Genomic DNA, 14233 nt, shown 5'->3' on the forward strand with positions numbered 1-14233 from the left:
GTGTGTGTAAGAAAGGGAGAAAGAGAGAGAGAGAGACCAGAGGATGAACACACAAGGGACCAGACTTCCACCAATCTATGACTTTTTTTGCTGGCCCTCCTGCTTTTCAATTTCAAACAACTGTTTCATAAACTAACCCTTTTAATTTTATTTCTTCCTCATCGGGAATATGTTGAATATTTGCTACTATTCTTCATGGGTTCACTTGTAATATTAGCCATTACATAGATCTTTACTGCCCCATGGATCTTTACTGTCTGATCCATTATGAGCAGATACTGATTTTTTTTTAATCCTGCATGTTTCCTATCTATGTACTGAACAAACCCAAATATGCTTGGTTTGTAACCTGATATAATCAACGCCTTGGGTGAAACAGCTGCATGGACAAAGTATAAGAAGATGGTTCCAAACAACACAGCAATGTATAAAAATAGGGTTTCTACATACAGCTTAGAAGTAGCATTAAAAAGGGGATAGCCATTCAACAGACTCTACCCTTTTATTTGACGAATATTGACTCCCTCCCCCACTACCCCCCAGTGTTTTCTGGACTCAATATAACATCAATTTTTGTTTTTAGTTATTCAGCTGTTTGTGAACACCCTCAATCAATCATGTCTGGATAACCTTAGAAACAGCACTTGCTAGTTAACTCATGCTCCCTCTGGTGGTTGGCTGGGTTACTTCAGAGCACAAAGTATTACAGATCTAAAACCAAGTGCTTTCCCTCTGATCCTCCCTGTGGATCTCATATCTGCAGTGCAGATTCTTACAGCATATTTGGCACATGCTTCATCATCGAATTTTCCACTGACTTCAGTGGAAGTTGTGCTTGAGAACATGAGTGGAATGCACAACAGAGAGATGCAATGAGGGCAGCAGATCCACCCTCCAAAGAAGAGAGAAACAATTATTCCTTGGAGTGGAAGTTCATGGACAGAAATGACATTGCATTAAATAATGACAAGGCACCTCAGTTTATAGTGCTGACCCATTGGCTCCCTATATCATTCTTTGTCTACAAGACAAATTAGAAATTGTGCCAACTTTTAATATCCAAAAAGAAAGCTTTCTTCTAGTACCTATTAGTACAAAGCTGTTATTTTTAGCTTACCCATTTCTAGATATTCATAGAATAGTCCCAAGTGTCCAAAACGCTGAAGATCATGGTCCTGCTCCCAGCGACTATATAAATTTTCTGGATTACATCTAGCTCTCTGGCGCCCCCACCAATTCCAAATCCAGCTGTATGTACATGGAGAAAGGGAACAATGAATGAAAGGGGGAAATAAAGTACCCCTTTCCCCAAAGGAATCTGACCCACCCAAACACATGCTTTCACAAACCTGGTTTTTGTGAAAAAAAATTCTAAAAATCAAATCTGCTTTTTCCGAACCTCTGCAGTTAACTTATTTCACTTGTTGGCTACAAATGTCCAAATCAGGATCCTTAAAATTCTGGTTTATTAGGTGGATTGAAACACTTTAATGAAGTTAATTCATAAACCTTGGGGCTGGTCCCCCCCCCCACACACACACACACATGCACACACACAGTAGCGAGCTACAAGAGTCAGGTATACCTATCCCACAGGTGCTGGAGTCTGCTGTCGAGGCTTCTTTCAGCATGGTGTTATCCTCCAGAAGGGGGTCGCCAGCTGGTCCTTCTGGCTGGACCGGTCGGGTGTTGGTCAAGTTGGAGATCAAGAGGGCACCGCTGAGGGTCACTTTTCACTGCTTTTTATCTATCCTTGGCAGACTTTGGTGACTCCTCAGTTTTCAGGATTGCCCAATTCAGGGGTCGTTGACCCTCGTGGGACTTCCCCCTCAGTGGCTACTGGATGGCATCTGTCAGCCCCAGGCGTTGTCCACATGTACGTGCAGGTTTGGGAGTCTGTTGATGAATTTTGAATAGGACTCTGGGAGCGGTCGATCTGGAGATATTCAGCCCAAAAGTTGGTCCCCGGCATTGATTAACTCAGACCAGGGCTTCTAGCCGTTGAACAGTGACGTTTAGAGTATTCCCGGTTGCCACATTGTCTCCTATTAATTTCTTCCGTTGGTTGATCTGCGGTTTTCCTAGGTGTTAATTGCTACCTGCTACTGTGTTACACATTCAATCACTGATTCACTCGCTCTTTCAGGGGCCCGCCTGATACAGGGAAGTGGCAGTTTGACTCCTGCCCTTGTTAACATTGTTACAATGTATAACTTACTTCTGAAACTAAACACATTCAGTTGAAAGGTGAGGAGTATAAAATATAAGCTACAAGACTAATGCCATGGCACACAAATAGATAAAAATACCAAAATACAAGGGGAGATACAAAATGCACACATACAAACTTTAAAACACAATTCCTTATCTTATACTGAAAGAAAGAGGAAGGAATTAAAGGTAGAAGAGAAATGTATCCAAAGAGGGGAGAGCAAATGCAGGCAAAAGGAAAAGGGGGCTTTCTGCTACACACTCAAGAAGCTGAGAAAAGTAACACTGTTCACCACTCTTTCTGTAAAACAGTTGAAATATAAAACTCTCTCAATGTAGGGAATCACTTACGGTACAATGGCCTCTTGTATGTTTCCCCAAATCTGTTTGCCAGCCATGACTATGGTAAGCTGTGTTGTCAGTTCTATCAAACAGCCTGCAGGATCACACTGAAAGGAAAGATGTGGAAAAAACAATTTTTTATCGTGGCTATCACTTGAATAAAATACGTTTTACTCTAAGATAGAGTTTTCAAAGCGTTTAGCGAAATAAGTAATATACACTTCAGTTTTCAGCTAAGGTTTCACATTCAGGAAGATTCTTATCAAAAAAGTTAAACTTGATTTTTTTTCCAAAAAAAACCATGCTAGGTAAAACCCTTCAAGACTCAATAGTACACAGCATTTTAAAGCTACCTTGAGACACTTAAGGCTTGTACCTGTACTCCATTCTGCATCTAAGAAGGCATGTCTACGTGTGAAATTTGCGTGCCTGAATAAACTTTAGCTCAGTTCATGATGGATTTCATTGCTCCTGGGCACTGTGTTTGCATGTGTGCCTGGGACTGCAGCATGTTGAGCTGGGGCAGAGCAGCTCCAGCTGACAGGGGGCCCTGGACGCAGCATGCCAGTCCAAGGCAGAGCTGACCCAGCTCAATGTACTGCGGAGGGGCTGGCTGGGGCATTATGCACTTTAGTGTGGGGCTAGCTGTGTATATGTGTGTTGCGGCAGAGTAAATAACTCTGCCGTAGGATAGTACTTGTCTGGAGGTACTATTCTATGGGGAAGTTAATTAGTTTACTCTGCCCTAATAGCACTGTACATGTAGGCGCTGATGTTTTACTGAAGAGCTAATTAATCAGCTCCGCAGTAAACGTCTTGTGTAGATGTGCTCAGAGAGACCAAATCCTGAAATGATCTGCAGCACTGTTTTATTTCACACACAGCTGGAATATTTAATATTATTAAAAATTTGGCTTGGCTTTTTGCCGAGGATATTAGTCTTTAATTTTTATTTATTTATTTTTTTTATCATGGCCATCATGAGAATTTACTGACCATGACAGCACCAAGACAACTTTAGACCCTAACTCCACTCAAATACCTTTATTTTGTTTATCTCAAGTTGTGGGGATTCTTTTTCTATCTTTATCTTTTGACCTTAAGCAGCACTAAACACTAATTGTTGACTTGATCTCTTTACACATGGCTTCACTGGGAATCCTTGTATCCGACAGTGTCTTCTTTGAAACTATCTAGTGTTTTAAGTGGTGGCAGAGATGCTTTAAAGTGGAAGTGATTTACTCCTAAAGTGAGAGTCATATTTACTCTAGCTTTCATCTGTCCTTGTGAGCACCACATACTCTGCTCACCAATCCAGAGGCCTCATTAAATCAATGAGCTCAGAAAGGTGTCATTTAATGGACTTTTAAAAAATAATTATATGTGGCACTGGGGAGAAGGGGTAGTTCAAGACTTTCTTTGAATGATTTTCCTAACTTATTCTGTGCCTGGTGCTGCTTAGATCCTTGAGTACATGTGGGAAGTAGGAGGAGGGTCATCAACAGATTTCCACTATTTTTTTACCTCTCTGATCCTGCAAGCAGTCAAAGGGGATAGGTCAGGTGAGGTCAGTCCCAAGGCTGCTGCTACTGTTGGGGTACCTTAGATGCTGTAACAACACTTCTCCACTATGATTAATTTAATTGAGTTGCTTTGCATCACTGGTGGTTCTTTGGGAAGAGTAACCTGGTAGCACCCATCTCCTTTCCAGGTATGGATGGCCATTGGCTTGCAGGGAGTTCATTTGCCCTCTGACAAGCCTTTTTTCAGTTTTGCTGGATGTCCACACACCCTCCTCACCCCAGTTTTGTCACTGACAACCTAACCCTGGAATAGGCTGTACTGGTTTACATGGTACCAAAGAGCAGACCAAGATAGGCTCTTGGCCCAACAGGCAAGCCTACACAGCACCTAGTATTCCCTGGCAGTTTCCCATCCTAGTGCTAACTGGGCCCAACACTGCTTAACTTCATAAGATCAGGGGTGGCATGGCCATAGGCCTTAAAGGGGTAGGTGCTAGGTTAAAGCACCCTGATGCCAGGCTAAAGCAGAAACATAGCTGCTCTTAGTGGCACCAGCTCTTAGAAAGCCAAGCCCAGGACTGCTGGAGAACAACACACTCATTCTAAACTCCTTCTTGCAGTTAGTAATCTCTTGGAGCCAAGGGATAATAATGGGGATCTGGCTTAATATATTAACTGCATTCCACATACATGAAAAATACAGGGACAGCCATACCTCTTCATTTCTCCAGTGGCTAAACATGTATGTATAGTTTCCAGGATATCCAACAAACTTTCCTTTGAAGAAGGCCACATAGAAGCAGGATGAGTAATAGTTGACAAACTGGAACAGGAACATCTTCATAGTGAGTCTGTTCTCATACTCCAGGTGAGTCCTTGGGATCTCTGCAAAACCAAACTAAATTAATTTCTTTACCACATTTCTAGCCATATGCAGACTTGTATGTGTTCATCACCCACATTCCATAGAAAAAACTATCAGTTCAGCAGACTGCATTCCTGTTTTCAGATTGGATATCCTTTATAGTGAGTAGGCAGGGAAATGGGAATCATTCTAGAAATGTTTATCAGCTCATATTTTCTCATCTTTATATATTGCTCATTATCACTAACTCTGCCTTAAAACCCTGTAGCTCATAACTCTTTAGTGCATTGCTCAAACTGTGGGTTTGCTCAGAGAACATTAGTTGTGCTCTCTCTGGAAGACAATAGCTTGTTACAATCAAAAGTACTGTGAAGCAAAGACAGTGGGACCTACTTTGAAAGTGAGTTTTGCAGTAGGTTAATAGAGAAACAAAGGGGCTGAGGAAAAGGGAAAGTGTTTGAGAAGAAGCTAGGGGAACCAAACAGGTAACACAGATGTGAACACCCTAAGGACTCTAATAGACTCGTAGCCATGTTCTCTATGATGTTTGTTTTCTTAAGAAGCTGAAAGTACCAATCACAGGAACTGTAGTAAGGTTACCAGTAATATAACAATAGCTAACTGTTTGGAGCAGAGAAAGAAGGAAAAAATAACTACAAAAATTCAGGATGCTCTGAAGTGGGTTGAAACTTCCTGAATGTGTACTGGGCTCAGATGGCTCAGGATAGGAATATTTTTTGTGTCTCTGCACCTATTTTGCTGAATTTAGCCTAATAAATACACTTCTTCTCATGTCCCTACACTACATTTGGCCATTTTATTACATATGCTTCTGCTCATATATTGTATTGAATAAATAAACTGAAATACAATAAGTTTGAGTTGAGTTAAGAAGTGAATTAAACTGAAGGCATGAAGGCAATCAGATAAAAGGATTACTGTACAATAACAAATGTTTGGGAACTCCTGTCCAAAAATCTTGTCTTTGAGTTTAGACACATTTTGCTCTTAAACAAGAATATACAATTCCCACTGATACTAGTCACAGTTATACATATGTCTCTGAAAGTAAAAATTCCCCTCTTCGTTACAAAGAAATCAAGAATAAAAAGATGTTTTTGACAAATTCTAGTTGGCTTCCTGTTCCTGTCTTCCACTAAAACTTCAACAGATGATAGACTCCCTGCTCACCATTAGAGGGCAGCAAGTACACAAAAGTGGAAAAGTTGGAGTTATCTACTATTAACTGATAACCATAAAGCAGGGATGATGGTGTTTTGCTTAGTTAGGATTAATCCTTCACATTAATGTGCAAATATACAAAATAATATGATTGTTCAAGCTTTTGTGCACACTTTAATTGGGATTTAACAAGAATTTGATTTTAAGTTGAAAAAAGGATACTTTTCTTTTATACAAATGGCTGTTTTAGTAACTGATTTACTTCAGTTATTTTGCTAGTGGACAGAGGAGAAATAAAATTTAAATACCAGACAAATGAGAGCCCTGTGGGCCACTGGCATGCAGTGGGCACAGCTACACATGCGCTTTAATGTGCAGTACCCTATTTTAACACACATTAGAGCGTCACGGCAAAAACCGTGCATATATGCTAATGCACAGTAAAAATAGGCTATTGCACATTTAGAGCCACTAAAAAGTGTGTGCTTTTGTTGCTATGCATTAGGGCAGCCTAATGTCCATTTACTTAGTACCTCACATTAGAGGTACTGAATGTTAATGTGCAGCAAAAGCACATTAATGACAGTGCAGATGCACCCAGTATTTACTTTAATGTATCTTTAATGTTTGTGGGTTTTAAAATCATCTCCTTCTAGAAATTATGAAATTGTTAATGATGCAGATTGCTCATCTGTGGAAAACTACACAGAGAAATCTTTGAGGGAAAGAAATCTTCACAAAGATCCCATCACACAGAGTCCAACCTGCACCCTACCTCCCCACTGACACAATGTTCCACTGAGGAGGAAGAAAGAGGGCAATGGGGTCCCCCATTATGGATCAGAATATAGTGCTTGCCCCAAATTGAGAAGATCTCCTTTGGTCTGGCCCCCAGTAGGATCCCCCAGCTCCTGGGATGCCTGGCTTTAGGGGATATATATTACTAGGGACTAGGAATTTGTCTATATGGTACATTATAGGACCTCTGTTTGCTCCTTCCCTGCAAGCATGCTGGACTTGCAGGGTCCAGAGGTAGACAAGATGGTTCTGTAGGTGTAGCTTCTTGATCCCACTTCACACCCTTTCCAAATGGGAAATCCATGCATACAAATCCTTGGGAGGACAATTACATCCAATAAAAATAAAGATAAAGATTGTGGTTATTTTGCTTATGTAACTGTCCTGCTTGCAAACTTTCTTGCAGAAAAACAGTATTTCAGTTTTAGAATCACAATGAACTCATATTCAGGACTATTCACTAAAATCCTGCTAAATCAAGACTGTCTGATCCTCCTTTTAAGATTTTAATAATATACGTGTTTTTAATGAGATATTCAGACCTCCTGATTACTTTAGGGTCAGAATAGTTTCAGTGCATTCAGATGTTATAAAAAGGATCAAAATACATAAAAAGAAAAAAGCCATCTAGGGTGACAGGCATTCAGTGAAAGAAGCCTGACTTTGCGTATAAGCGCCACAGTTACAAGGCTTGCTGCAAAAGTCTAGGGCCTAGAAAAAACAAGAATTGTGTCTAAGTGATGACATGCGGTGACAGGGCAAAATATTTCCCTATTAATTATGTTATCCTCCATGTTGCTTACCCATATCAGTGATCCAGACAGCTATTCTCTCATACAAGAAATTCAGTATCATGATGATAACAAAGTTGAGACATGAGGCAGTGACTGAAGTTGCCAACTGAGGTGTCAGTAATCCACTGATGGGTTGCAGAGTTTGTGTGTTTTTCATGATGCTAGCAAAGGCAGCATAAACTGACAGACGGTACAGAATCACAGCTATCATGCTAGCTATGATCAGAGATGTCTAAGGGAAAAAAAACAGATTTACAGCACAGTTAATCAATACAGATGTATGCTTATTCTTTGAGGGCTGAAATTAATGGTGTCAACTTATTTTTACTGCAATCTTTGTCTATGAATTTTGCAGTGTTATATTAGTCACATAATCTACCACAAGCATTCATGAATGCTGGAGTTAAAAATCAATTTAATATCTGCATTTAAAACACGCATGGAAAGATATATAAGATCATAGCACTAGAGATGGAAAAGACCTGTTCATTGCCCATCAAATTCACTGTACAGATGCATAGATTGAACTGGTACTACCTTTTATTTTAGTAAAGTATAATCCTTGAAGTTTTCTTCCTTCAAAACAGAAAAATGATACCAGAGTGCAAGCTAGCGCTAAATTCGACCCAACATTAACAGTCAAAATTGCTGGTTAATGACAGATCTTGAAAATATGAATTGGAGTATACTCTGCATGACAGGAGAAACCATGCAAGACCATATGAATTGGGAGATCTAAAACAAACATGGTAATAGATGTTAAACTGATAATTAGTGATGATGAGTTATTGTAATATATGTTAAAGTGGGATTCAAAAAGATGCTCACCCAGAACAACACTGTAGTTCCTGAGATGCAGAACCGTACAGCCTTGCTAGTTAGAGGCAAATAAGGCTCCATCTCCTGAAACAATCAAGCAAGCACAGCACAGTTGACAATCCACAATCACATTTTTACATCAAGCAGCACACAAAGCTGTGTGAAAGGAAAATCATTTAAACTTTATCTCAAAGAATGTATGTGGCATGATTCTGCACATGCTGATAAGGAAATCAGAAATGAAGTGACTAGTGAATAATGCAAATAGTTAAGATGATAACCAGGAAGAATGGCTAAACCTTTGAAAAACTGGTCAGTTGCAAAAAGAAACTTGCGTTTTGTTTTCTCCAATTATCAGCTTTTAGTTAATTGAGGAGGAAAGAACTACTAACGTAAAGCTATGTTCACTAATATTAAGCTTTGCGTTCAAAATTCTACTGAAGTTTTTTTTAATTCCTCATGTCAAGGTTTTTTATCGGAAATATTTACAGTGATATACTAAGTTCTTCCACACAGCTATAAAGCATTTTCTTCCACTTCAAACTTTTATTTATTGATGAAATGGTTACGTTTATTAGTTTCCAATCTAAACTGCAATCTCATGCGGAGAGATCTTACCCAAAAGATTATTCCCATATAGGAGAAGATAAGTTTTCCATGTTCATGTAAAGACTTGTCTCTAGCAACCATTTCTAATTCCTAAAATATCAGATCAGATGGATTAACTAGGGGTATTAAGGGCTATACCAGTGGATGAGGATTTTATATAGAACAATAATCTCAGGTTGTCATTATTTAGACTGTTAATTCTTAGGGGCAAGAGCTGTTGTGTTGTATGTCTGTGCCTTGGACAATGGAGCCCTGATTCCTAACTGAACCCTTGGAAGCGGTACTGCAATACAATATTAAATATAAATGATACCACTTAACTACTGGAAAAAGTAGATGCTTGTTTTGAAAATAGAGGGTACTGGAACAACAGTATCTTATTTAAATTGTTTTATTTCTGTTCTATAAAATCAGATAAACTGGGAAAAATACAATGTTCTCAGTTCCACTGGTATAATACAGAGTAATTTTATTAGATTGAATGGATTTATCCCAGTGTGACTAAAAACAGAAGTGAAAGAAGCATTTTCCCTTGAGGCAATTGGACAGTATCAATCATTTTATCTGATGTGTGCTCATGTCTGAGATAAATGACAATATTTTTTAGTCAGTGACCAGTATGTCCACACAAATGCATTGTCCATTTGAAGTCCCATGCTATATTTTTATGAATAAGCAATCTGACTGGCTCACATATATTCATAATAAACTTAATCAGCTAAGCAATCTTGCAGTCTAGTATAGGATATACTTAGTCATTAATGTACAATAGAAGTTTTCACTAAGAAAATTATAGAAATAACTGAAGTCAATGATATGCATGTAAATATCAGGCAGGCAAGGTTCTTTGCATTAATCCGGTATCTTTTATTAGATCAACTCAAATAGTTGGAAAAAAAAATTCTTAGCAAGCTTTCGGCCACAAACACCCTTTGTCAGGCTGAGAAAGCATCTGCAGATGGTCTGTGCTCTTCCTGGATGGAATGGTAAAGCAGCCAGAGGCCAGTATGTATGCAAGAAAGCCAGTCAAACTGACTGTTTAAAAGATATCAGTTAACAGTTTAAATTATATTGGATTTACCCAAAGAACCTTGTCTGCCTTAGATCAACACGCCTGTAAATATTAGAGGATTTATTTACTGCAATAAAAAAAAAAAACATTTTTGATGTGAGACCCTATTTTAGAGCTCAATGTCTCAAAGTTGTTTTAGATTATTTGACATACAATTATTTGCTCTTTAAAACATATTGCTAAGCCTTAATGTTTCTAGGCCAAGATTTTCCTATATCTGTAAATATGAATCCTCCTGAAGTTAGGGAGAGCACAATTTGATCAGCTATGAGCTAGTTTTGTCTTTTCGCCAGAAACTATTGTACTGCTAACACTATTTAAATAGCAAAGAAGATGAAGAGTACAGTCTCACAATGAGTAATCTTTGTGTAAGAGCGCTGAGTGAAAGGCAAAGACTTTGAGTAGCTGCAAGTAATGTTGTGAAAATAGTTCACAATGAAGCAAAGCTAGCCTTTGGGCATAGTAAATTCAGTGAACTGTGTCAATACTGCCTTTTCAGTTTGCAGAACTAATCTGTTTAAAAGCACTGTACCTTCACACTTTCAGTATTATACATTAGATAATGAAAGGAAATTAAGCTAACCTGTATGGCTTTTTTTAAGGTTTACCAATGACAGAGATCATTACAAAAACCTGCAGCACAAAAGCTTCCACAAATCTGCAAAGGTAGCACATGTTCTGTATCAGAAAGTAAAATATTACAAGGTAATTGAGATTTTTAATAGCAACTGTCAATACATGTTTAAAGAAAAACAGGAAACACCTGTAGATGGACCTCTTATCCTGTCTTAACCCTTGATTTTTGTACCTGAGACAAGACAATGTGTCATGGGCCAAATGCTTGGTCCCTATAAAAAGCCTACTGTTTTACACAGGGGACCTTCCTGGGCTAGAGGTGCAATCTTCACTCTCAAAATAGTGCATTGGTTCCAACCCCCTGCAGCTATAGCTCAGAGGCTGAATAAGAACCTGTGATTGCTTCACCATCCCTCTTGCATGACCATGTGCATGTTGTGGTACATAACCACTGTCCACTATTCATTCCCCTACTTCCTTATCCCAACCACATCCTGCTCTGCTATTACGAGTGATGCTACAGTTTATTGCTCTTCAGTGCAAAACAGTTGAGGTTCCTTATGTGATTTTTTTTTCTCTTGATTTCTCCTCCACTAATACCAGAATCACAGTGATTCAGCTGTTTTAGAGGTATTTTGCATATAAGCTGGAAGAGAAAGTGTAATAATAAAGAGAGAGGCATTCCATTTCAATGATCTTGATACAGGTAGTATATAGGAGTAAAAACCAATTATTTGCTTGGAATTTATTCTCTTAAGCAATCTGAAAACAGTACTACAGAGTACCACAGTACCATAAAACTGGCAGAGCTACATTTGTGACGTAGTGTTCAGTCATGCCACTTTATCTACTTTCACTAGAGTAGAATGAATGTGTTATGGAGGTATAAAAATGGCAATGGTACCATTACATACACAGAAGGGGAAGGAGAGATATATTCAGTTAGGAACAAAATTAAGGTCTATTTTTCTTAATAATTAAGGAGAGATGAAGGGAAGTACCAGCCGACTATTGTTCTAATCACAGTATGCTGTTTCATTACCCATGGCTACGGAACATGGAATATGTGTTTATTTATATGACTACTACATGTTTTTAGTGAAGAGGAATTTTTTAAAAACATAGTTCCAGGGATGAGCAGTGTGATTTAAGATGGTAAAGACTCTAATCATAAGCAAGAAATACCCACCACCTATTCTAGAGACTACCAGATAACTCTTGTTTAAATTTTCATGAGTTCTGCTTCTAAACAGCCGTATAGGCCCAAATCTTAAACCACCTCTGATATCCGTCCAATGACTTATCTGAAAATTATGCCTCCTACCAGGAAGTTCAAATCCACCTAAAGAGACATACAGTTCCACTGTCTCAGTGGGTGTTTTGGTATGCCCCGCAAAGGCCAGTCTTAATTCAACCTATATTGATATTCTCAGGATAGGTAGCTCTGAGTGAATCTAAGTCACTCAGGAAAGTACATAGCTCTCTCCTATTTTTTCAGTATAGGATTCTGAGGAACCCCTGCTCTAAGTGCCATTTCTGCATTCATTCAATAAATATGTAAAGCAATATGCATGAACAGTACTGGAAGTGCACTCCAGAATTCAGGTCTCACTTCCAGGCCAGTGTTGCAGTTATAGAATTATTTCTTTTTTCATGTGTTCACCTTCTGGTATTCCAGTTTGTGCTGTATTATTTCTACATTCAGACTTCTCTGAGAAAAAAGATAATAGATAATATTGCAAGAAAAATCAAAAGCTGTCTTTGTGTGGCAGAAAAGCTGCTTCATATTTAACTGGCACTTTCATTTTCTTTACTCCTCCTTATCAATACAGACAACAGAATTTGTTGTTTGTTTCTTCTTGGATATATGCTACTTCTGCTACTATATTCACGTGAAGAGTGAAAACTTCAATACTCACCCAGTAGATGCCTGCAGCAAGAAAATAATAAATAGTACAAGTTATAAAACCAAATTCTGCCTTTGTGTAAATTTCAAGTGTTCCCATTTTGCTCAGCAAGATTGTATGTTGTGCTGGTCATAGGTAATGTTCTGCATGTTACCGGTGAACTCTCTCCTATAGTATACAGGGCTGGTTAAAAAATGTTGCTCTAAAATGCTTTTGGTGAGAAAGGAGGAAATAATTTGTGGTTCTTAAACAACCCTATTATCATAGTATCTGAGCATGTATCCATTTTTCAACCAGCTGTACAGGGAAGTAATATGAAGTATCTTCAATCACTTCAGCAGACTTATTTCAGGTTTTAATTTGTCTGACTGGGAGAAGAATTCACCTCATTGTGTGAAGATGTAGCCACCTGCCTGTTTCATCCTCGTATAAGTGGCTTATTGCCTACTAGGGTGGCATGGATCTTTACCTAGGAGTAAGAAATTAACTAGCTCCTAGGAAAGAACCCTCATAATACAAAAAAGTGTTAATATGGACTGTTAGCACTGAGTTTTTATTCACCTGCATGTCTATTAAAGAATGATTTACAAATACAAAGACATTATTAATTACCTGAGTCACTGGATTCTTTTTCTTTTGGGTACATTTTGCCTCATATTCTGGCCTCAGCTGGAGCTGTTGCTGTTCCTCTTCAAAGTCAACCAAGTCCCATTCATATTTGAGTCTGGCTTGTCGGCGTTTCCAAAACTCCAAGAAAAGTGTGACTACAATTGAAAAGTTTTGGGAAAGCAGAATAAACCAATTTAGGAGAGGTAAATGGATGGTGTTAGATACCACTCAAACTGAACAACCCTCTCTCCCAGCTGTCTCATGGCTTATTACTCTTTCAATGCAGCCTATCTGGTAATCATATCAGTATATTGGTACACTACTAAGAACTGTGCTATTCATTATATTTACTGATGAAATGGAGTGTAAGAGCACATCCTGACAAGTGTGCATGCGCAGTTTGCAGTCTGTTTGAGGCACTGCCAATCTGTTTGATGTGTATGCACCCATTTGCCACACTGCTAATTTTCAGTGTGGCAGTTTTTTCTGACACTGGGAAATCCTGGTGTCAAACCCCAGCCCCCAAAACACTGCTAAAAAAAGCAACATGGTGCATGCTGTAGCAGCGTGGGCCACCAGAAACGGAGCCTTGCTGGCCAGAGTTGTGCTCGGGCTGCTGGCCAGGCTCCAAGTGGCTGGCTTGGTGCCACTGCTGATCCAGGGAGTTCCCCGGCACCCCAGGTAAGGCTGCTGGGGCCAGCACAGGCACTGGCCCCAGCTTCCCCTACCTGGGTCAATTTGCCCTGTGCCAGAATGTGCATGCGGGGGCATGCCTGGGAACAAATAGCAGAGACACAAATATGTGCTGCTACTATTCATCCTGTGGAGAAACGTGTACCCATGCATGTACACACTTGTCAGGATGCCTCCTAAGAGTAAAGAGAGAAAAAGGTGACAAAGTAACTAAGCCTCAATACCTCAGTAGC

General features: G+C 39.1%; 1 protein-coding gene across 4 annotated transcripts in view; it reads right to left on the reverse strand.

Annotated features, from left to right (window-relative positions):
• The window catches only part of ANO5 (anoctamin 5), a 102821-nt gene that overhangs the window by 12457 nt on the left and 76131 nt on the right, over nucleotides 1-14233 (reverse strand). For all 4 annotated transcript variants that reach the window (XM_019477019.2, XM_019477020.2, XM_014602389.3 and 1 more), the window contains 6 exons: nucleotides 13311-13462; nucleotides 8544-8618; nucleotides 7725-7947; nucleotides 4792-4961; nucleotides 2563-2660; nucleotides 1118-1248 (listed from right to left, as the gene is read on the reverse strand). In XM_019477019.2, the coding sequence (XP_019332564.1) occupies nucleotides 1118-1248; nucleotides 2563-2660; nucleotides 4792-4961; nucleotides 7725-7947; nucleotides 8544-8618; nucleotides 13311-13462 (849 nt within the window). The remainder of the gene's footprint in view (nucleotides 1-1117; nucleotides 1249-2562; nucleotides 2661-4791; nucleotides 4962-7724; nucleotides 7948-8543; nucleotides 8619-13310; nucleotides 13463-14233) is intronic.

This window comes from Alligator mississippiensis, chromosome 2, assembly GCF_030867095.1.
Source record: "Alligator mississippiensis isolate rAllMis1 chromosome 2, rAllMis1, whole genome shotgun sequence".
NCBI lineage: Eukaryota > Metazoa > Chordata > Crocodylia > Alligatoridae > Alligator > Alligator mississippiensis.